The 23,205-nt window shown below is 50.9% G+C and overlaps 1 protein-coding gene across 1 annotated transcript in view; it reads right to left on the bottom strand.

Annotated features, from left to right (window-relative positions):
- The window catches only part of TDRD7 (tudor domain containing 7), a 168,829-nt gene that overhangs the window by 66,748 nt on the left and 78,876 nt on the right, over window positions 1-23,205 (bottom strand). Inside the window, exon 7 of the mRNA XM_075316121.1 lies at window positions 15,282-15,859. Within this exon, the coding sequence (XP_075172236.1) occupies window positions 15,282-15,859 (578 nt within the window). The remainder of the gene's footprint in view (window positions 1-15,281; window positions 15,860-23,205) is intronic.

Here is a 23,205-nt window from a genome sequence, read left to right on the forward strand (position 1 = left end):
TTATTTGGTGCTACTTTCTAATATGCTTGTATTAAAAATTCCCTACAGTTCCCCAACTGCTTTTCTCTTTTTTCTATTTCCTGTCTGATAACTATTCATTTGAGAATCCCAGTGCATGCTGGTGTCACAAACCACCGGGGGGGGTCACTCAGAAATCCCCCGCGCTGGCTACCAGTACGTCACAATCGGGGGGTAACAAGTGGGGGTCACCCCTACTTTATACCTCCCGACCGACAGACAGAGCACGTGACGCGCTCTCTAGCGCCCCTCTTATAGTCAGGCCAATTATGGAATTGCCCGACAATAAGCAAGGAGGCCGCTATACTACTTATGCCGATTATTGAAGGGTCCCCGGTGAGAGTAAGGTATATATTCCCCCGACCTCCGCGGGCGGAATATATAATATCTTCCCGAATCTCACTGGCCTCCCCACAATAATCCTTGGCACAACTCGCTGCCACCAACCGCTTCACGGTAACTATTAGCCGAACACACAGACGTGGGATTCAAGATCGAGATAACAGAACAGCCCAAGATTAATTATATAATTTAATCGCCTAAAGCACACTAGAAACTACAATATATACAATAGGGAATCTACAGAATATACATATGTCAGAGTACAGTTACAGATAAAGCATGGGTTACAAACAGGCATACACAGTTCAATCAGTTACCTTGTTGCGTCTGGCCACAGGGGGGCGCTGTAGACCAGGTTTCCAGGAACTCCCACAGATGTTTCCTACACGTGCCCCCAGCGAGAAGAACCTTGGAAAATGGCCGAAGCAGGGTTATCAACCTGGGCAAATCCAGGTCCCCTCCTACCTTAGTGACCTCACAGGGAGCACTGCTCCACCCCTGGCTGGAGTTATGGACAAATTCACAACATGGAATATGGGCCATAACTTTGCCTGGGAGCGTCGTAGGCGGACGCCAATGCTCTCATTGTGACAGTTATGAATTTAGCTACAGAACGAGGGGACTCATGACCTGTCTACGAGTTCCCATATGGCTGATATCACGCCTGGGGTATTTCCCAAGCTCCCCCTTCCATAAAAAAGGTGTGCCAGCATCGTCCGCCTGCGCAAACACCATTTTTATGGTTGCCATATTTATCGGAGATATGGCTTGCGAGATATGAACCATTTTTTACTGGAGTCGTTCTGTCTGGCTACTTCCAAGCCTTGCTAATGAGATACAACTCTTGTTACAGGGTGACGGCAGGGAGCCATCCTGTGTCCATTGTCCGCACATCATCTCATCTCCATATCAGAGGAGATGGCTGTTGGAGGTGTAAGTGGGATGTGACACCTTCACAGATGCTGGACATTTGAGCACAAGAAGGGAGGGGGCACTGCCAGGGAGTGATGAGAGCAATTATGACTTCTAGTCATAATTCCTCTTCATATCCCAGGATTTACCTCACACCTCCCCCCTTTTGAGGGCGCTAGGGGGCAGCACACTCCGGTGTTCCCCCGTGCGCCCGTCCGCGACCTCTCCTTGTCGGGACAGCCCGTCTGCGTTACCGTGGTCACGGCCCCTTTTGTGGCGAATGGTGAAGTCGTAGTGCTGGAGCGCAAGGCTCCATCGCAACAATCGCCCATTCGTCCCAGAGACGGTGTGCAACCAGCTGAGGGGATTGTGGTCCGTCTCCACGATGAAGTGGCGCCCGTATAGATAGGGTTGCAGACGCTGCAGGGCCCACACTATGGCCAGGCACTCCTTCTCCATTGTAGAATAGGCCACTTCCCTTGGTAACAGCTTCCTGCTCAGGTACAAGACTGGGTGCTCTTGGCTCGCAGAGTCCACCTGGCTGAGCACCGCACCGAGGCCGAAGTCACTGGCGTCGGTCTGTACTACAAACGGCCGCGTGAAGTCGGCTGCCTGTAGCACGGGCGGGCTGGACAGGGCGTCCTTTAGGGCCCGGAAGGCTGTCTCGCAGTCCACTGTCCAATCGACTGCAGAGGGCAGCTTCTTCTTGGTGAGGTCCGTCAAGGGCTTTGCCAGGCTACTATAGCATGGAACAAACCTCCTATAGTACCCAGCGGTCCCCAAGAAGGACATCACCTGCTTCTTGGTCCTGGGGGTGGGCCAGGATGCGATGGCCTCCACTTTCTCAGGCTCGGGCTTCAGCGTTCCCCCACCTACCCGGTGACCGAGGTACTGGACCTCGCTCATGGCCAGCTGACACTTTCCCGGCTTGATGGTCAAACCTGCCCGGTGGATCCGCCTGAGCACCTGTGCTAGATGCTCTAGGTGGTCCTCCCAGGTGGGACTGAAGACGGCAATGTCATCCAGGTACGCGGCCGCGTACCCTTCAAGTCCCTCGAGCAGGGTGTTGACCATCCGCTGGAAAGTGGCAGGGGCATTCCTCATCCCGAATGGCATCACCGTGGACTCGTACAGTCCAAATGGGGTAATAAAGGCAGAGCGTTCCCTGGCCTTGCGAGTCAGGGGGATCTGCCAATATCCCCGGCTCAGGTCCATGATGGTCAGGTACTGAGCCCCGGCCAACTGATCGAGCAGGTCATCGATGCGTGGCATTGGGTACGCATCGGCGACCGTGACAGCATTGAGCCCCCTGTAGTCCACGCAGAACCGAGTGGTTCGGTCCTTCTTAGGGACGAGGACTACAGGCGAGGCCCAAGCGCTGTTGGATGCCTGGATCACCCCCAGCTCCAGCATCTCGTCAATCTCCTGGCGCATGTGTTGCTGCACCTCCAGGGAGACCCGATATGCTGAACGCCGGATCGGGGGATGATCCCCAGTGTCCACGTGATGGACAGCCAAGTCAGTCCTTCCGGGCTGGTTGGTAAACAACCCCCGGAAGGGGAGGAGGGTGGCCCACAGCTGGGACCGTTGGTCCTCCAAGAGCTGGTGGCCAACCTCCACATCCTCAATGGATCCGCCTGCCCTAACCTGGGCTAGCATATCCAAGAGGGTTTCCGCTTCTCCCTCCTCGGGCAGGTTGCACACGGGGAGCGCACATGCCTCCCGCTCATGATGTGCCTTCATCATGTTCACATGGAAGGGCTTTCGCCTTCCACGGGCGGGGTCCAGGGTGACCAGGTACGTTACAGGGTTGAGCTGCTGGTACACGAGGTATGGGCCTTCCCAGGCTGCCTGAAGCTTGTCCTGTGGTACGGGGACCAGTACCCACACCTTTTGACCCACTTGGTAGGTCCTCTCACAAGCGTTCTGGTCGTACCAACGCTTCTGATCGGCCTGGGCTTGAGCCATATTGTCGTGTACCAGTTGCGTCAAGGCCTGCATTTTGTCCCGGAAGCGCATGACATACTCGATGACCGACACTCCAGGGGTGGCCAAATCCCCTTCCCAAGCCTCTTTCACCAGAGCCAGGGGGCCCCGCACACGTCGCCCGTACAGGAGCTCAAACGGTGAGAATCCTGTTGAGGCCTGTGGAACCTCCCGGTAAGCAAATAACAGGTGTGGGAGATACCGCTCCCAGTCACGCCCATGGGAGTCGACCAACATCTTAAGCATCTGCTTTAAGGTGCCATTGAACCGCTCGCACAGGCCATTAGTCTGTGGATGGTACGGGCTGGCCACCAGATGTCGCACCTGGACTTGCTTACAGAGGGTCTCCATCAGCTGGGACATGAATTGGGTCCCCCGGTCGGTGAGCATTTCCTGGGGAAAACCCACTCGGGAGAAAATCTCCAGCAATGCGGTGGCCACCTTGTCAGCCCGAATGGACGACAAGGCCACTGCTTCTGGGTACCGGGTGGCATAGTCCACTACCGTCAGTATGAAGCGTTTCCCGGAGCTGCTGGGGATGGCCAGCGGGCCGACCAGATCCACAGCCACCCTCCTGAAAGGCTCATCGATGATTGGCAGAGATACTAGTGGGGCTTTGGGGCGTGGCCCCGCCTTCCCCACTCTCTGACAGGTTTCACACGAACGGCAGTAGGCAGCCACATCGGCCCCCATTTTTGGCCAGTAGAAATGCTGGTTTAACCTGGCCTTGGTCTTAGCGATCCCTAGGTGTCCGGCCATCGGAATCTCAGGTGCGATCCGCAACAACTCCGTCCGGAACGGATAGGGTACCACCAACTGTCGGTCCCTGGGCCACGCCTCCGGTGAACCCTGCTGGACCGTGGCCCGGTACAGCCGTCCTTGGTCCCAGACCACTCGCTCCGGGTCCGAGTCCGAGGGAGGCTGTGCCGCCTGCTCCTTTAGAGCTTTCAGGCTGTCGTCAGCTTCTAACGCTGCCTGAAACCCCTGACTAGATGTGGCCAGAATCGACGAGACTGTCACATCTTCAGTCAGTACCCCGGGACCTGTGTCCTGGCCTCCACCTGACTCGGCTGCCACTTGGTCAGAAGGGGAAGAGCTATCGGACCTCCGGGAGGCCCCTTGGCTTCCAGCACTCCCACTGCGGGTGACAGCGGCCACAGCCGCTGCGACCGTGGGTCGTGCCTGCTCCTCCTCCGTTCCTGACCAAGTCGCCGGTTCAGGCAGACCTACCTGGCTTCCTGACACCCCGGTTGTGGGGGAACCATGCACCGAGATCTTACCTGGGAGCACTTCCGCTCCTGGACCGGCCCCAATCTCACCTGCCTGTTCCCCTCCTGCAGCAACAGAACCCCGCTGTGAAATCTCTGGGGACCCCACATTTGCTGTGGTAGCCCCCACCCCACACACTGGTCCTCCCCCTGCAGCACCCTGCTCTCTGCTTATCCCTGCAGAGGGCAACAGATCCCAGCTCACAGGCTGATTACTTGTAGAGGCATTGTCACACCTTTCTCTGACCCCCTCCCCTGTCACAGCTGCAGCTGTGTGTGTGTCTATGGTGTCGGTGCAAGCAGAAATATCAGAGTTCACCCCTCCTCCCTTACATCATTCATAGATAACACATTAACATTGTCCGGAGGCACGTCAGCACTGGCTGAAGGTTCAGCCTTTGGGGCGGGGCCAAACTGGGAGGTTATTTGCCCCAAATCTGTCCCAAGTAGCACGTTTGCAGGGATCCGATCAGTTACCCCCACCTCCCTCACCCCTCGCCCTGCGCCCCAGTCCACATAAATGTCAGCAACAGGCAGCGCCGGGTCAATGCCTCCAATCCCGGAGACAGCGAGGGTTTTTCCAGGGATCAAGTCTTGGGGGGACACCATCTCAGGCCGCACCAGAGTCACCTCCGAGGCGCTGTCTCGCAGTCCTATGGTCACAGACTGGCCGACGGTGACAGGTTGGAAGCTGTCCAGGGACCTACCACCACCCCCACCCACACAATACACCTTGGGCGGCCCTTGGGACGGGGACGGAGCCGGGGCCTTGGGACGCTGAGGGCACATGGCCTTGAAGTGTCCAGGTAGGTTGCACTGGTGGCACCGTCTTGGCTCTGCCACGGGCCTGGAGAGGGGAGTTGAGGGGGACACCCCCTGCAGTCTAGGGGCAGGTGGGGCAGTCGCAGAGTTCATCTTACCCCCTCTCCAGGTGCTGCTGGTGGCTGCTCTCCTGGCCTCAGGAGCCCGATTGTTGGTGTAGTCATCTGCCAGGGCAGCTGTAGCCGTGGATCCCTTTGGCTTCTGGTCTCGGATGAACTGGCGGAGATCCTCAGGGCAGTTCCACAAGAGTTGCTCCGTGATGAACAAGTCCAGGATCTCCGGTCCGGTGGAAAGCTGCAGGCCTTGGGTCCAGTGGTCGGCAGCTCGGGCAAGTGCCCGCCGGTGGTCAGCCCAGGAGTCCTTTGGTCCCTTCTGCAGCGTCCGGAACTTCTTGCGGTAGGACTCCGGGGTGAGGTTGTACTGTTGGATCAGGGCCCGCTTGATGGTGTCGTAGCCCTGATCCGCCTCAGCAGGCAAGTCCCCAAGGATATCCAGGGCCTTACCCCTTAAACGGGGGGTCAGGTATTTGGCCCACTGGTCCTTGTTCAGATGATGCTGCAAGCAAGTCCGTTCAAAAGCAGTCAAGAAAGAGTCCAAGTCTCCATCCTTCTCCAGCACTGGGAAGTCCTCAACACGGACCTTTGGAAGTTTGGTGTCTGGAAGGTCACGGGTGGCTGATGAGGGCCGGAGCTGAGCTAGCTGCAGCTGGTAGTTACGCTCTGCCTGGCGCTCTTCACGCGCTGCTTGCCGCTCACGCTCGGCCATGAGTTCCTTGTAGCCCTCCCGGTCTCCAGCCTGGCGTAGAGCCATAGCCATTTGAAGAAGGCTATCCGAGCCTCCCAGGCTCGGTGGAATGGCACGTGGTGATCTGCGGCCCGTTGCGGAGCCTGGTGCTTCACTGTCCATTGCAGAGCGGAGGGCTGGCGTCTGGCTCGTTGAGGACCCTTGGGCGAGCTGCTCCTCATCTTGTCCAGCAGTGCCCGGTTGTGCAATGTCCTCTGCAGAGCTGTTTTCTGGCGTCGAGCTCCTGGAGGACTCGTGGACAACCTCCTCATCGTCTCTGGCCTGAGCATCGGCCATTCCTTTGGCTTTGCTCCTGGTGCTCTCAGCCATTCTTGCAGACTTTTGGTCACTGACACAGAACTGACACCTGATGCCTCCACACACCTTACAGTATCTGCACTCTGACACTCTAGTGTTGAGCTAGTCTGAAGACCCCAGCAGCCACAGCTGCTGCAGGCAGTCTTTAGTGTCTGGGAGTATGGGTCTCACACTCACACACACTATTATCTCGATCCCACCGCTTGCCACCAATATGTCACAAACCACCGGGGGGGGTCACTCAGAAATCCCCCGCGCTGGCTACCAGTACGTCACAATCGGGGGGTAACAAGTGGGGGTCACCCCTACTTTATACCTCCCGACCGACAGACAGAGCACGTGACGCGCTCTCTAGCGCCCCTCTTATAGTCAGGCCAATTATGGAATTGCCCGACAATAAGCAAGGAGGCCGCTATACTACTTATGCCGATTATTGAAGGGTCCCCGGTGAGAGTAAGGTACATATTCCCCCGACCTCCGCGGGCGGAATATATAATATCTTCCCGAATCTCACTGGCCTCCCCACAATAATCCTTGGCACAACTCGCTGCCACCAACCGCTTCACGGTAACTATTAGCCGAACACACAGACGTGGGATTCAAGATCGAGATAACAGAACAGCCCAAGATTAATTATATAATTTAATCGCCTAAAGCACACTAGAAACTACAATATATACAATAGGGAATCTACAGAATATACATATGTCAGAGTACAGTTACAGATAAAGCATGGGTTACAAACAGGCATACACAGTTCAATCAGTTACCTTGTTGCGTCTGGCCACAGGGGGGCGCTGTAGACCAGGTTTCCAGGAACTCCCACAGATGTTTCCTACACGTGCCCCCAGCGAGAAGAACCTTGGAAAATGGCCGAAGCAGGGTTATCAACCTGGGCAAATCCAGGTCCCCTCCTACCTTAGTGACCTCACAGGGAGCACTGCTCCACCCCTGGCTGGAGTTATGGACAAATTCACAACATGGAATATGGGCCATAACTTTGCCTGGGAGCGTCGTAGGCGGACGCCAATGCTCTCATTGTGACAGTTATGAATTTAGCTACAGAACGAGGGGACTCATGACCTGTCTACGAGTTCCCATATGGCTGATATCACGCCTGGGGTATTTCCCAAGCTCCCCCTTCCATAAAAAAGGTGTGCCAGCATCGTCCGCCTGCGCAAACACCATTTTTATGGTTGCCATATTTATCGGAGATATGGCTTGCGAGATATGAACCATTTTTTACTGGAGTCGTTCTGTCTGGCTACTTCCAAGCCTTGCTAATGAGATACAACTCTTGTTACAGGGTGACGGCAGGGAGCCATCCTGTGTCCATTGTCCGCACATCATCTCATCTCCATATCAGAGGAGATGGCTGTTGGAGGTGTAAGTGGGATGTGACACCTTCACAGATGCTGGACATTTGAGCACAAGAAGGGAGGGGGCACTGCCAGGGAGTGATGAGAGCAATTATGACTTCTAGTCATAATTCCTCTTCATATCCCAGGATTTACCTCACAGCTGGGATACTCAAACGACCTATAGGCAGGGTCTATGGCAGTGACCGCAGGCTGTGTCCCCTCCCTGAAACGAAGTGTTATCATGACGCTCATTTCAGAGGCTGGTCTCTCCCTCCATGTTCTGTGCAATGTGTGATCTACACAGATCAGTAATGATCAGCGCAGTCTATACCCAGCATTCAGTAGATCGGTGATGCCACCAGAGAGGGCGGCGCTAGTCTCCAGCATGCCGGTTATTTGCGGGAATGGTTTGCTGGTGTCATCTCACATTGATAGAGCCCCTGAGGTGCCAGAACAGCCAAAATCCCTAAGTGACCACATTTTACAAGCTACAATCCCCCCCCACCCAGATGTATATAACGAGTCATGCAATGAGCATATTGACACCACGGGTGTGTCTCAGAATTTTATACCATTCTGTGCTGAACAACTAAGGCGGGCTTTACACGTTGTGACATCGCTAGCAATTGCTAGCGATGTCGAGCGCGATAGCACCCGTCCCGGTCGCACATGAGATATGTGATGATTGCTGCCGTAGCGAACATTATCGCTACGGCAGCTTCACAAGCACATACCTGGTCGGTGACGTCGCGGTGACTGCCGAACAATCCCTCCTTCAAGGGGGAGGTGTGTTCGGCGTCACAGCGACGTCACTAATCGGCCGGCCAATAGAAGCGGAGGGGCAGAGATGAGCGGGACATAACATCCCGCCCACCTCCTTCCTTCCGCATTGCTGTCGGGACGCAGGTAAGGAGATGTTTGTCGCTCCTGCGGGTTTACACACAGCAATGTGTGGAGCTGCAGGAGCGACAAACAACATCGTACCTGCGGTCGAACCGACATTATGGAAATGAACGACGCTACACAGATCAGCGAAATTGTACGCTTCTGTGCTCATTCATCGTCGCACCTAGGATTTACACGTTGCGATGTCGCTACCGGCGCCGGATGTGCGTCACCAACAACGTGACCCCGACGATATATCGGTAGCGATGTCGCAACGTGTAAAGCCCCCCTAAAATTGCATTTTTAAATAACTAAAATGTTTTAGCCACAGATTTTTGTTTTATTTTCACAAGGGAAAAAGGCAAAAATAAAAGTCCCCACAATTTGTTACACATTTTTTGGTGAACGTGGTAACACCCAATATTTATAGAACACTTTGGCCACATGGCGGGGTTTGGGAGGGAAGGAGCACTATTTGACTTATGCAGCACAGATTTTTCTAGAATAGTTTGCGGACTCTTTTTACAAAGTCCCTGCTATGCCTAAACTGTGGAAACTCCCCCTCAAGTGATCAATTATTAGAATTTACACCCCTGTGGGAATTTAGAGAGCTGTGCCTGCCTAGAGGAGACATCATAGCAACTAGTCACCATCCAATAGCTCAGAGACAACTGAAAGTTCAAAGAAGAAGGGAATTTTGTTTACTTACCGTAAATTCCTTTTCTTCTAGCTCCAATTGGGAGACCCAGACAATTGGGTGTATAGCTATGCCTCCGGAGGCCACACAAAGTATTACACTAAAAGTGTAAAGCCCCTCCCCTTCAGCCTATACACCCCCCGTACTGCTACGGGCTCATCAGTTTTGGTGCAAAAGCCAGAAGGAGGAAAAAATTATAAACTGGTTTAAAGTAAATTCAATCCGAAGGAATATCGGAGAACTGAAACCATTTAACATGAACAACATGTGTATACAAAAAACAGGGGCGGGTGCTGGGTCTCCCAATTGGAGCTAGAAGAAAAGGAATTTACGGTAAGTAAACAAAATTCCCTTCTTCTTTGTCGCTCCTAATTGGGAGACCCAGACAATTGGGACGTCCAAAAGCAGTCCCTGGGTGGGTAAATAATACCTCATAATAGAGCCGGAACGGCTCCGTCCTACAGGTGGGCAACTGCCGCCTGAAGGACTCGCCTACCTAGGCTGGCATCTGCCGAAGCATAGGTATGCATCTGATAGTGTTTCGTGAAAGTGTGCAGGCTCGACCAGGTAGTTGCCTGACACATCTGCTGAGCCGTAGCCTGGTGTCGCAAGGCCCAGGACGCTCCCACGGCCCTGGTAGAATGGGCCTTCAGTCCTGAGGGAACCAGAAGCCCCGAGGAACGGTAAGCTTCGAGAATTGGTTCCTTGATCCACCGAGCCAGGGTTGATTTGGAAGCTTGTGTCCCTTTACGCTGGCCAGCGACAAGGACAAAAAGAGCATCGGAGCGGCGCAGGGGCGCCGTACGAGAAATGTAGAGTCTGAGTGCTCTCACCAGATCTAACAAGTGCAAATCCTTTTCACATTGGTGAACTGGATGAGGACAAAACGAGGGTAAGGAGATGTCCTGATTGAGATGAAAAGTGGGCAAGGCAAATGGCCAGGGAGAAAACGCCTGAGCAGAGCACCACGACAGGAATATTTTCCACGTCCTGTGGTAGATCTTGGCGGACGTTGGTTTCCTAGCCTGTCTCATAGTGGCAATGACCTCTTGAGATAATCCTGAAGACGCTAGGATCCAGGACTCAATGGCCACACAGTCAGGTTGAGGGCCGCAGAATTCAGATGGAAAAACGGCCCTTGAGACAGCAAATCTGGTCGGTCTGGCAGTGCCCACGGTTGGCCAACCGTGAGATGCCACAGATCCGGGTACCACGACCTCCTCGGCCAGTCTGGAGCGACGAGTATGGCGCGGCGGCAGTCGGACCTGATCTTGCGTAACACTCTGGGCAACAGAGCCAGAGGAAGAAACACATAAGGAAGCTGAAACTGCGACCAATCCTGAACTAAGGCGTCTGCCGCCAGAGCTCTGTGATCTTGAGATCGAGCCATGAATGTTGGGACCTTGTTGTTGTGCCGTGACGCCATTAGGTCGACGTCCGGCATCCCCCAGCGGCAACAGATCTCCTGAAACACGTCCGGGTGAAGGGACCATTCCCCTGCGTCCATGCCCTGGCGACTGAGAAAGTCTGCTTCCCAGTTTTCTACGCCCGGGATGTGAACTGCTGATATGGTGGATGCTGTGGCTTCCACCCACAGCAGAATCCTCCGGACTTCCTGGAAGGCTTGCCGACTGCGTGTCCCACCTTGGTGGTTGATGTAAGCCACCGCTGTGGAGTTGTCCGACTGAATTCGGATCTGCTTGCCTTCCAGCCACTGCTGGAACGCTTTTAGGGCAAGATACACTGCCCTGATCTCCAGAACATTGATCTGAAGTGAGGACTCTTGCCGAGTCCACGTACCCTGAGCCCTGTGGTGGAGAAAAACTGCTCCCCACCCTGACAGGCTCGCGTCCGTCGTGACCACCGCCCAGGATGGGGGTAGGAAGGATTTCCCTTTCGATAATGAGGTGGGAAGAAGCCACCACCGAAGGGAAGCTTTGGTTGCTTGAGAGAGGGAGACGTTCCTGTCTAGGGACGTCGGCCTCCTGTCCCACTTGCGTAGGATGTCCCATTGAAGAGGACGCAGGTGAAATTGCGCGAAAGGGACTGCTTCCATTGCTGCCACCATCTTCCCCAGGAAGTGCATGAGGTGCGTCAAGGGGTGTGACCGACCTTGAAGGAGAGATTGTACCCCTGTGTGTAGTGAACACTGTTTGTCCAGCGGAAGCTTCACTATCGCTGGAAGAGTATGAAACTCCATGCCAAGATATGTCAGTGATTGGACCGGTGTCAGATTTGACTTTGGAAAATTGATGATCCACCCGAAACTCTGGAGAATCTCCAGAGTAACGTTGAGGCTGTGTTGGCATGCCTCTTGAGAGGGTGCCTTGACCAGCAGATCGTCTAAGTAAGGTATCACTGAGTGACCCTGAGAGTGGAGGACCGCAACTACTGTAGCCATGACCTTGGTGACAACCCTTGGGGCTGTCGCCAGGCCGAACGGCAGTGCCGCGAACTGAAGGTGTTCGTCTCCTATGGCGAAGCGCAAGAAGCGCGGATGCTCTGGAGCAATTGGTACGTGGAGATAAGCATCCTTGATATCGATCGATGCTAGGAAATCTCCTTGGGACATTGAGGCGATGACGGAGCGGAGGGATTCCATCCGGAACTGCCTGGTCCTTACGTGTTTGTTGAGCAGTTTTAGGTCCAAAACAGGACGGAAGGACCCGTCCTTCTTTGGAACCACAAACAGGTTGGAGTAGAAACCGTGACCCTGTTGCTGAAGAGGAACCGGGACCACCACTCCTTCTGCCTTCAGAATGCCCACCGCCTGCAGAAGAGCCTCGGCTCGCTCGGGAGGCGGAGATGTTCTGAAGAATTGAGTCGGAGGACGAGAGCTGAACTCTATCCTGTAACCGTGAGACAAAATGTCTCTCACCCAACGGTCTTTTACTTGTGGCAGCCAGGTGTCGCAAAAGCGGGAGAGCCTGCCACCGACCGAGGATGCGGTGTGAGGAGGCCGTAAGTCATGAGGAAGCAGCCTTGGTAGCGGCACCAACGGCGGTCTTTTTAGGGCGTGATTTAGACCGCCATGCGTCGGCGTTCCTCTGATCCTTCTGAGGCCTTTTGGACGAGGAGAATTGTGACCTGCCCGCACCCCGAAAGGACCGAAACCTCGACTGTCCCCTCCTCTGTTGGGGTGTTTTTGGTTTGGCTTGGGGTAAGGATGTTTCCTTTCCCTTGGATTGTTTGATGATTTCATCCAATCTCTCACCAAACAAAACGGTCGCCAGAAAATGGCAATCCAGTTAAGCACTTTTTGGAAGCCGAATCTGCCTTCCATTCCCGCAGCCACAAGGCCCTGCGCATTACCACCGAATTGGCGGCTGCAACCGCCGTACGGGTCGCAGAGTCCAGGACAGCATTAATAGCGTAGGACGCAAATGCCGACGTTTGAGAGGTTATGGACGCCACCTGCGGCGCAGACGTACGTGAGTGCGTCAATTTGCGCCTGACCAGCTGAGATAGCTTGGAGTGCCCATACGGCTGCGAATGCTGGAGCAAAAGACGCGCCGATAGCTTCATAGATGGATTTCAACCAGAGCTCCATCTGTCTGTCAGTGGCATCCTTGAGTGAAGCTCCATCTTCCACTGCAACTATGGATCTAGCCGCCAGTCTGGAGATTGGAGGATCCACCTTGGGACACTGAGTCCAGCCCTTGACCACGTCAGGGGGAAAAGGGTAACGTGTATCCTTAAGGCGCTTGGAAAAACGCTTATCTGGATAAGCTCGGTGTTTCTGGACTGCCTCTCTGAAGTCAGAGTGGTCCAGAAACATACTCTGTACGCTTGGGAAACCTGAAACGGAATTTCTCCTGCTGAGAAGCTGACTCCTCCACTGGAGGAGCTGAGGGAGAAATATCCAACATTTCATTGATGGACGCAATAAGATCATTCACTATGGCGTCCCCATCAGGAGTATCAAGGTTGAGAGCGGCTTCAGGATCAGAATCCTGATCAGCTACCTCCGCTTCATCATACAGAGAGTCCTCTCGCTGAGACCCTGAACATTGTGATGATGTCGAGGGAATTTCATAGCGAGCTCGCTTAGTCGGTCTGGGGCTGCGGTCCGAGTCAGAGACCTCACCCTGGGATCCATGAGACACCCCGGGAAGACATTGCTGTTCCAACTGAGGGGAACCAGGGGACAATGATACCACAGTGCCCCTGGCTTGAGATGCCGGCCTGGACTGCAAGGCTTCTAATATCTTAGCCATAGTCTCAGAAAGTCTTTCAGTAAAAACTGCAAACTCCGTCCCTGTCACCTGGACAGTGTTAACCGGTGGTTCTCCCTGGGCCACCCCTAGCAGAGGCTCCGGCTGAGAAAGTGCCACAGGGGCCGAGCATTGCACACAATGAGGGTCAGTGGAACCTGCCGGCAGTATAGCCGTACATGCTGCACAGGCAGCATAGTAAGTCTGTGCCATGGCACCCTTGCTATTTGTGGACGACATGCTGTTGTCTCCTCTGAGCAATACAGGAGGGTAAATAGCCACAAATCAACAGTGCACCCTACAGTGTAAAGTATAGACTATAATCATATAATCTATAGTACACTTCTGCACTAGTGGGGCCAGCACCACAGGTGCTGCTTACCGCCTGCGCAAAGCGTTTGTGTGGGCACCAGAATTCCTGCCTGGGTCTCTTTGAACTTGTCTCTCCTCTCCAGCGTTAGCAGAGCTGAGAGGAATGGCTGCCAGCGTCCTGGGGAGAGGAGGGAGCCGTGGGCGTGACCCAGAAAAGTGCGGGAACTGGTGCCCCACTGTGCAGAGTGAGGGGGGTGGAGTATGCAAAGCATGCTCCAGCCCTCAGTGCTGCCGACCTGTACAGCGTCCCGCCCTTCCCCTGACTGGCAGGGCTGGGGGCGGGAAAAGAATGAGACTAGGCCGCAGAAGCCGGGGACTATAGTTATAAGGGCGTCCGCCGTATAAGCGCGGTCGGCGCGGAAGTCCCCGGCGCACTAACAGTCCCAGCCGCGCCGCAGGCATAACCATGGCAGCGGCGGTCAGTGCGGCAGTCCCCCTACACAAATACACTCAGCGACGCTGAGTGTATAGTGGCACACATGCAGCCAGCGCTGCTGTCCCCGGTGCACTAGCACACCCAGCAATGCTGGAGTGTTGCTGTGCGCAGTCCCCACGGGGACACAGAGTACCTCCAAGTAGCAGGGCCATGTCCCTGAACGATACTCGGCTCCTATCCAGCAGGGTCCTCAGGAGCTGTGGATGGAGCACGGTCTCCTGTGCCTGGAGACCGATGGGATCCCACTTCACCCAGAGCCCTAATTGAGGGATGGGGAAGGAAAGCAGCATGTGGGCTCCAGCCTGCGTACCCGCAATGGATACCTCAACCTTAACAACACCGCCGACAAAAGTGGGGTGAGAAGGGAGCATGCTGGGGGCCCTGTTATGGGCCCTCTTTTCTTCCATCCGACATAGTCAGCAGCTGCTGCTGACTAAGCTGTGGAGCTATGCGTGGATGTCTGACCTCCTTCGCACAAAGCATAAAAACTGATGAGCCCGTAGCAGTACGGGGGGTGTATAGGCTGAAGTGGAGGGGCTTTACACTTTTAGTGTAATACTTTGTGTGGCCTCCGGAGGCATAGCTATACACCCAATTGTCTGGGTCTCCCAATTAGGAGCGACAAAGAAAAAGCCTGTAGAGAAGAAAAGTTATTTTCCTCCAGGTTTCAAGCCATACAATGGCTAGAAATAATATTTACACACACATATGACAACTTATTCTGAAAATGTACCTAAAATAACAGGTTTTAAAGTCTGTTTGATACGTAGGACTTCAAATATAGAAAACATATTGTCTCGGGTACACTGTAGACACATGCTTTAAATACAAGCTTCAATGCAAACAACTGCAACGGGGAGAACTCACCGTATGATAACGTCCTCTGTGTTACTCAATTCCGCAACTAGAACAGAAGGGGAGGTTTCTGCCGGAATCACCAGTGGTGGAGGAGCCAAATCTGCATCTATTTCCATTTCTGACTCTTCCATCTGAGATGGCTCATCATTGCACTTCTGCTCTTCATTCACACCCACGAGGTTCTGATTTGGTTCTCCACTTTGAGGACTCTTTGGGTAAAGGATTGCTTTGTATGGATTCTCAGAAATAACATCCACACTGGATATTTCAGAAAGTGCGTCTATTTTAAGAGTATCAGTAGGGAATTTTATTTTGTACGTGTCTTCAAAGACTTTGGGGAGTGCATGCAACCAAAGACCACTGCTATAGTGGGTCAAGAGTTCAGAAACCTTCTGCTTAAGGTCAGAATGAAGTGCAGTGTTTGTAGTTTGTTTCTGGGGTGAAGGTGGCTTTGTCTGGCCAAAGGTAGGATTTGGTTTCACCTGATCATCGTTTCGTTGCTGGTTAATCTTTTGAGGCATTTGTGGCTTTTTTAGGGGGGAACATAAAATGACTTCTGTATGCCCATTCTGCGTGAGCTTCTGTGCCTGAAAGAATACAAGCTTTTTATTAGTACTTTCATCTCTAAACACTTCAAGCTTTAATTCATAACTCCATTTTTAAAGCAGTAATGTACTTAAAGGGAACTTGTCAGGTCCAATATGCACCCAGAGCCACGAGTAGTTCTGGGTGTATATTGCTAATCCCTGCCTAACCGTCCCTGTATACAGTAGCATAAATACAGAGATCTTTAGAAAAAAGTATTCCTAAAGATCTTTTATCTTATGCTAATGAGGCCAGAGATTAGTCACAAGGGTGTTGCTTCCCTTGCTAGTCGGCCCCATTAGCATGTTAGTACGCCCATGTGGGCATACTAACATGCTAAAGGCTAAGTTCACACATCAGTTTTTTTCCGTCAGGCAGAATCCGGCGTTTGTGTCCTGCAACGGATCCGGCAAAATTTGTGAAAAAACGGATGTGCTGGACCGTTTTTTTTTTTCTGGATCCGGCAAAAAAAAAACGGATCAGGTGCATCCGTTTTTTCATCCAGCGCATCCGGTTATGTCCGTTTTTTGCCAGATCAGTTATTTGGTGATTTTTTTTTTTTTTTTTAACCCTAAACCTATACATGTTTGGTGTCTACGAACTCGCACTGACCTGAGGCATCACACCCACGCATTAGTTTTACCATACAGTGAACACAGTGAATAAAATATCTTAAAAACAATAGTGTTATCGCACTTTTTTTTGCCATTTTTCTGCATTTGGAATTTTTTGCCTTTTTCCAGTACACTATATGTTAAAACTATGGTTTCATTTAAAAGTACAGCTCGTTCCGCAAGAAATGAGCCCTCACATGGTCATATTGACTGAAAAATAAAAAAAGTTACGTCTCTCAGAAGAAGAATGGCAGAAAAAAAACAAAACGGAAAGCGGAAAAATCGGCCGGTCGTGAAGTGGTTAAATCCCTCAATCCCCCCTTTTATTACATATATAACATATATGTAGGTTTAAAAAACCCTTAAAAAAAAAAAAAAAAAAAATTCCCCATTTGTATACACCATGTTTTTTTTAAACAAAGACCCCCAAAGTACCATTCCTTTGAGAAATAACCTAATCATGTAAAGTTACCTTAAAATGACACACCAAATACAAAAGGTTTTGGAACAAGTTTAAATATTTCTATTTGTAATCTCTTTTTTTCTGCAATGGAGGAGCTACATAGCTTTCTATAGCTGTGTTGTGCCAGTTTGAGCATGCTCAGTTTAAAAACGGCGGGATGCGATTTTTCTCATCACACAAAAAACGTCTAGGTCTGCATTTTTTCCGGCCGCCGGATCAGACAATTACGCCGGATCCGGCAAAAAAACGGAGAGAATGCACGGCCATGCGGCACAATCCGGTGCTAATGAAAGTCTATGGGGAAAAAAAAACGGATGCGGCGACAGCTGTCGCCGCATCTCTTTTTTTTTTCAGAAAAGCGCCGGATTGTGCCGCACAGCAAAAACCTAATGTGTGAACATACCCTAACAAATGTGCAGCGTCAGAGGATGATCTAACTCACCTCTCTGCTGTCATCGCCGCCCGACTCTGGATTTCGGCTCAGTGTGTGCGCATGACCCTGGACTTTCACGCTCATTAGCATACGATGAAGGGAATTTTGTTTACTTACTGTAAATTCCTTTTCTTCTAGCTCCAATTGGGAGACCCAGACAATTGGGTGTATAGCTATGCCTCCGGAGGCCACACAAAGTATTACACTAAAAGTGTAAAGCCCCTCCCCTTCAGCCTATACACCCCCCGTGCTGCCACGGGCTCATCAGTTTTGGTGCAAAAGCCCGAAGGAGGAAAAAATTATAAAACTGGTTTAAAGTAAATTCAATCCGAAGGAATATCGGAGAACTGAAACCATTTAACATGAACAACATGTGTATACAAAAACAGGGGCGGGTGCTGGGTCTCCCAATTGGAGCTAGAAGAAAAGGAATTTACGGTAAGTAAACAAAATTCCCTTCTTCTTTGTCGCTCCTTATTGGGAGACCCAGACAATTGGGACGTCCAAAAGCAGTCCCTGGGTGGGTAAATAATACCTCATAATAGAGCCGGAACGGCTCCGTCCTACAGGTGGGCAACTGCCGCCTGAAGGACTCGCCTACCTAGGCTGGCATCTGCCGAAGCATAGGTATGCACCTGATAGTGTTTCGTGAAAGTGTGCAGGCTCGACCAGGTAGCTGCCTGACACACCTGCTGAGCCGTAGCCTGGTGTCGCAAGGCCCAGGACGCTCCCACGGCCCTGGTAGAATGGGCCTTCAGTCCTGAGGGAACCGGAAGCCCCGAGGAACGGTAAGCTTCGAGAATTGGTTCCTTGATCCACCGAGCCAGGGTTGACTTGGAAGCTTGTGTCCCTTTACGCTGGCCAGCGACAAGGACAAAGAGTGCATCCGAGCGGCGCAGGGGCGCCGTACGAGAAATGTAGAGTCTGAGTGCTCTCACCAGATCTAACAAGTGCAAATCCTTTTCACATTGGTGAACTGGATGAGGACAAAACGAGGGTAAGGAGATGTCCTGATTGAGATGAAAAGGGGATACCACCTTAGGGAGGAATTCCGGAACCGGACGCAGAACCACCTTGTCCTGGTGAAACACCAGGAAAGGAGCTTTGCATGATAACGCTGCCAACTCAGACACTCTCCGAAGTGAGGTGACTGCTACCAGAAAAACCACTTTCTGCGAAAGGCGTGCGAGCGAAATATCCCTCATTGGCTCGAACGGTGGTTTCTGAAGAACCATCAGCACCCTGTTCAGATCCCAGGGTTCTAACGGACGCTTGTAAGGAGGGACGATGTGACAAACCCCTTGCAGGAACGTACGTACCTGTGGGAGTCTGGCCAGGCGCTTCTGAAAAAACACAGAGCGCAGCGACTTGTCCCTTAAGGGAGCCTAGCGACAAACCCTTTTCCAATCCGGATTGAAGAAAGGACAGAAAAGTGGGCAAGGCAAATGGCCAGGGAGAAAACCCCTGAGCAGAGCACCACGACAGGAATATTTTCCACGTCCTGTGGTAGATCTTGGCGGACGTTGGTTTCCTAGCCTGTCTCATAGTGGCAATGACCTCTTGAGATAATCCTGAAGACGCTAGGATCCAGGACTCAATGGCCACACAGTCAGGTTGAGGGCCGCAGAATTCAGATGGAAAAACGGCCCTTGAGACAGCAAATCTGGTCGGTCTGGCAGTGCCCACGGTTGGCCGACCGTGCTGAAGAGGACACGGGACCACCACTCCTTCGCACAAAGCATAAAAACTGATGAGCCCGTGGCAGCACGGGGGGTGTATAGGCTGAAGGGGAGGGGCTTTACACTTTTAGTGTAATACTTTGTGTGGCCTCCGGAGGCATAGCTATACACCCAATTGTCTGGGTCTCCCAATAAGGAGCGACAAAGAAAAATACTTTTTCTAAAGATCCCTTTATCTATGCTACCAGATGCAGGGACAGTTAGTCAGCGATGACGGAATTAGGCGACCGATCCGTTTTTTCTCACAGAGCATGCTCAGATCTGGTGTAAATTCAGTTATGGTCAATAAGAATATCTCTCTCAATTCTTTTACCGTGAGAAAACTTCTACAAGGGATCCGTTTTTTCACAGCATCCGTCACATCAGTTTTAACACTACCTACAACGGATCCGTCACATCACTCATACAACGGACTGATCCAAAAAAAACTGATGTATGAAAGATGCCGAACGCTCTAATTTACTCCCTTTTATTTGAGGGAGACTCTAATGCTCTTTTTTTTCCAGTTTTGCACATTGAAAACTTATGAAATTTCCTCCCAATAAGACAATCATTGGTTTGGGTACTGTCACGCTCCTGGGGCCACGGCGCCACTCCTTACTCACCGACTCGGTCCTCGTGCGCTCTGACCACGGTCGACGCTCCCGCTCTCCCTCCTCAGCCTCCTCTGTGCTCCCTGCTCGTCGGCCGTCTGTCTCTAGATCTCCTCCTCTGCATCCTGCACTGATCTCCGGCTCCCGGGCCTCGCACATGCGCATTAGGGTGTGCTCTCTCACTTTGTCTTAAAGGGCCAGCGTCTCTGAAACAGGATTTGGCTGATAACAGGTACAGGGTATATAAGACTTCCTTTTCCATGTGGGCGCTGCCTGTTCAATGTGTACTAGTAGCTTTGTCTCTTGCGCTAGGTGTTCAGGTCCCTCTGTCTCGTACCCAGGTTAACCCTGTCTCTGCCCACAGATTCCGACTGCCAGCTTGAGTGTGTCCAGCCCTCCAGGTTTCCAGGAGATTCCCCGGTGACAGTTTGCTGTGGATCCCATCATCTTCCGCCAGCCTGAACCAGTCGCCGGTTCTGGACTCCATCCGGTATCTTCAGTCTGCAGTCTCGCTAATCCCGGACTCCATCTGTTACCACCAGTCGGCACCTGTACCCGGCTCCACTCATCCATCCTGATTTCCTCTAGCTCACATCTACCGTTGAACCAGCCTCCATATCCTGCACGGACATCTTAAGGACGCTAACCGTATTCCTCTCGTGTCCCGGCTGCTGTGCATCTAGGCCCTCTGGGGTGGCCGCCAGACAGTCCCTGTATAGGGCTTCGCTCCTGGTGGGGGGGGGGGGGGGGGGGGCTTGTCCGATGCACAATCCCGTGGATCCTCCTCTGCACTGAACGTTACAGGTACATGGCAAAGCTAAGAAGGGAAAGTGCTGGAAAGGTTTTCGAGTGCCATATTATATTTATTGAGCCCTTAAGAAGGGATATTTCAATCTCCAAGATCCTCTCCCAATATGTAGTAGGTGTAATAATAATAAAATTAGCATATAACTCCAGATAGCTAATCAAGAGAACTATACTACATTTTTATGTCGTTTCTCTCATGTGCAGGGCATTGCAGCTCAGGCATCTATGGTCACGTCCACGAGCAACTCACTGTCATATGAGTGCACAAAACCATGGATACCTAACCTGCAATGCCTTGCACATGAGGGAAGAGACATGGCTATACCAGGAGAATTAACCTATATCTCTGATTGGAGCCAATATTATTACAACTACCTCATATCGGGATAGGATTTTGGAGATGGGAAACTACACTTACAGCACTCACATCCAGGAGATCAATGGGCATTCTGGCACAAGAATACATACACACACTACAGTTCAAAAGTTTGGAGTCACCCAGACAATTTTGTCTTTTACATGAAAAATATTTTTATTTATCAAATGAGTTGCATAATGAATATAAAATATAGTCCAGACTTTGACGAGGTTAGAAATAATGATTTTTACTTGAAATAATAATTTTCTCCTTCACACTTTGCGTTCGTCAATGAATGCTCCCTTTGCAGCAATTCCAGCTTTGCAGACTTTTGGCATTCTAGCTGTTAATTTGCTAAGGTAATCAGAGATATTTCACCCCATGCTTCCAGAAGACCCTCCCACAGTTGGATTGGCTTCATTGGCACTTTTTGCGTACCATACGATCAAGCTGCTCCCACAACAGCTCAATAGGGTTGAGATCTGGTGACTGGCCAGGCCACTCCATTACAGATAGAATATCAGCTGCCGTCTTCTTCCCTAAATAGTTCATGCATAATTTGGAAATCATTGTCCTGTTGTAGGATGAAATTGGCTCCAATCAAGCTCTGTCCACAGGGTATGGCATGGCGTTGCAAAATGGAGTGATAGCCTTCCTTATTCAAAATCCCTTTTACATTGTACAAATCTCCCACTTCACCAGCACCAAAGCAACCCCAGACTATCACATTACCTCCACCATGCTTGACAGATGACGTCAGGCACTCTTCCAGCATCTTTTAGTTGTTCTGCGTCTCACAAATGTTCTTCTGTGTGATTTAAACACCTCAAACTTCGATTTGTCTGTCCATAACACTTTTTTCCAATCTTCCTCTGTCCAATGTTTGTGTTCTTTTGCCTATAGTAATATTTTCCTTTTATTAGCCAGTCTTAGATATGGCTTTTTCTTTGCCACTCTGTCCTGAAGGCCAGCATCCCGGAGTCACCTCTTCACTGTAGATGCTGACACTGGCATTTTGCGGGTACTGTTTAAAGAAGCTGCCAGTTGAGGACCTGTGAGGCGTCGATTTCTCAAACTAGAGACTCTAATGTACTTGACTTGTTGCTCAGTTTTGCAGAGGGGCCTCCTACTTCTCCTTCTACTCTAGTTAGAGCCTGTTTGTACTACTCTCTTCAGAGTAGAGAGCACAAACTATTGTAGGAAATCTTCAGTTTCTTGGCAATTTTATCGCAAGATTCCTTAATTTCATTCATCCTTCATTTCTAAGAACAAGAATAGACTGACGAGTTTCACATGAAGGTTTAATGGAACCAGCAAATGTAATGCTCCAGATTCTCAACTAGCTCAAAAGGAAGGTCAGTTATATAGCTTCTCTAATCAGCAAAACTGTTTTCAGCTGTGCTAACATACTTGCACAAGGGTTTTCAAGGATTTTCTAAACATCCATTAGCCTTCTAACACAGTTAGCAAACACAATGTACTATTAGAACACTGGACTGGTGGTTGTTGGAAATAGGCCTCTACACACCTATGTAGATATTGCATTCAAAACCAGACGTTTACAGCTAAAATAGTCATTTACCACATTAACAATGTATAGAGTGTATTTGTTTAATTTAATGTTAGCGTCATTGAAAAAAAAAAAAAATAAAAGTGCTTTTCTTTCAAAAATAAGGAAATATCTAAGGGACCCTAAACTTTTGAACTGTAGTGTATATATTTGTTCTTTTATTCTATAAACTACTGACAACATAACTCCGAATTTTCAAGCAATAAATTTTGTATTTATTTTCTGAAAATGTGAAACGGTCAAAATAAAAAAATGCATTGCTTTCAGACCTCAAATAATGCAAAGAAAACAAAGTCATAATCATTTAGAAACAACAATACTAATGTTTTAACTCAGGAAGAGTTCAGAAATCAATATTTTGTGTAATAACTATGATTGTTAATCACAGCTTTCATGTGTCTTGGCATGCTTTCCACCAGTCTTTCACTCTGCTTTTAGGTGACCTTATGCCCCTCCTGGTGCAAAAATGTAAGCAGTTCTTCTTTGTTTGATGGCTTGTGACTATCCATCTTCCTCTTGATTACATTCCAGAGGTTTTCAATGGGGTTCAGGTCTGGAGATTGGGCTGGCCATGACAGGGTTTTGATGTGGTGGTCCTTCATTAACACATTGATTGACCTAGCTGTGTGGCATGGCGCATTGTCCTGCTGGAAAAACTAGTCCTCAAGAGTTGGGGAACATTGCCTGAGCAGAAGGAAGCAACTGATTTTCCAGGATAACCTTGTATGCGGCTTGATTCATATGTCCTTCGCAAAGTTTAATCTGCCCAAT

The sequence above is a fragment of the Anomaloglossus baeobatrachus genome, chromosome 1 (genome assembly GCF_048569485.1).
Source record: "Anomaloglossus baeobatrachus isolate aAnoBae1 chromosome 1, aAnoBae1.hap1, whole genome shotgun sequence".
Taxonomy (NCBI): Eukaryota; Metazoa; Chordata; class Amphibia; order Anura; family Aromobatidae; genus Anomaloglossus; species Anomaloglossus baeobatrachus.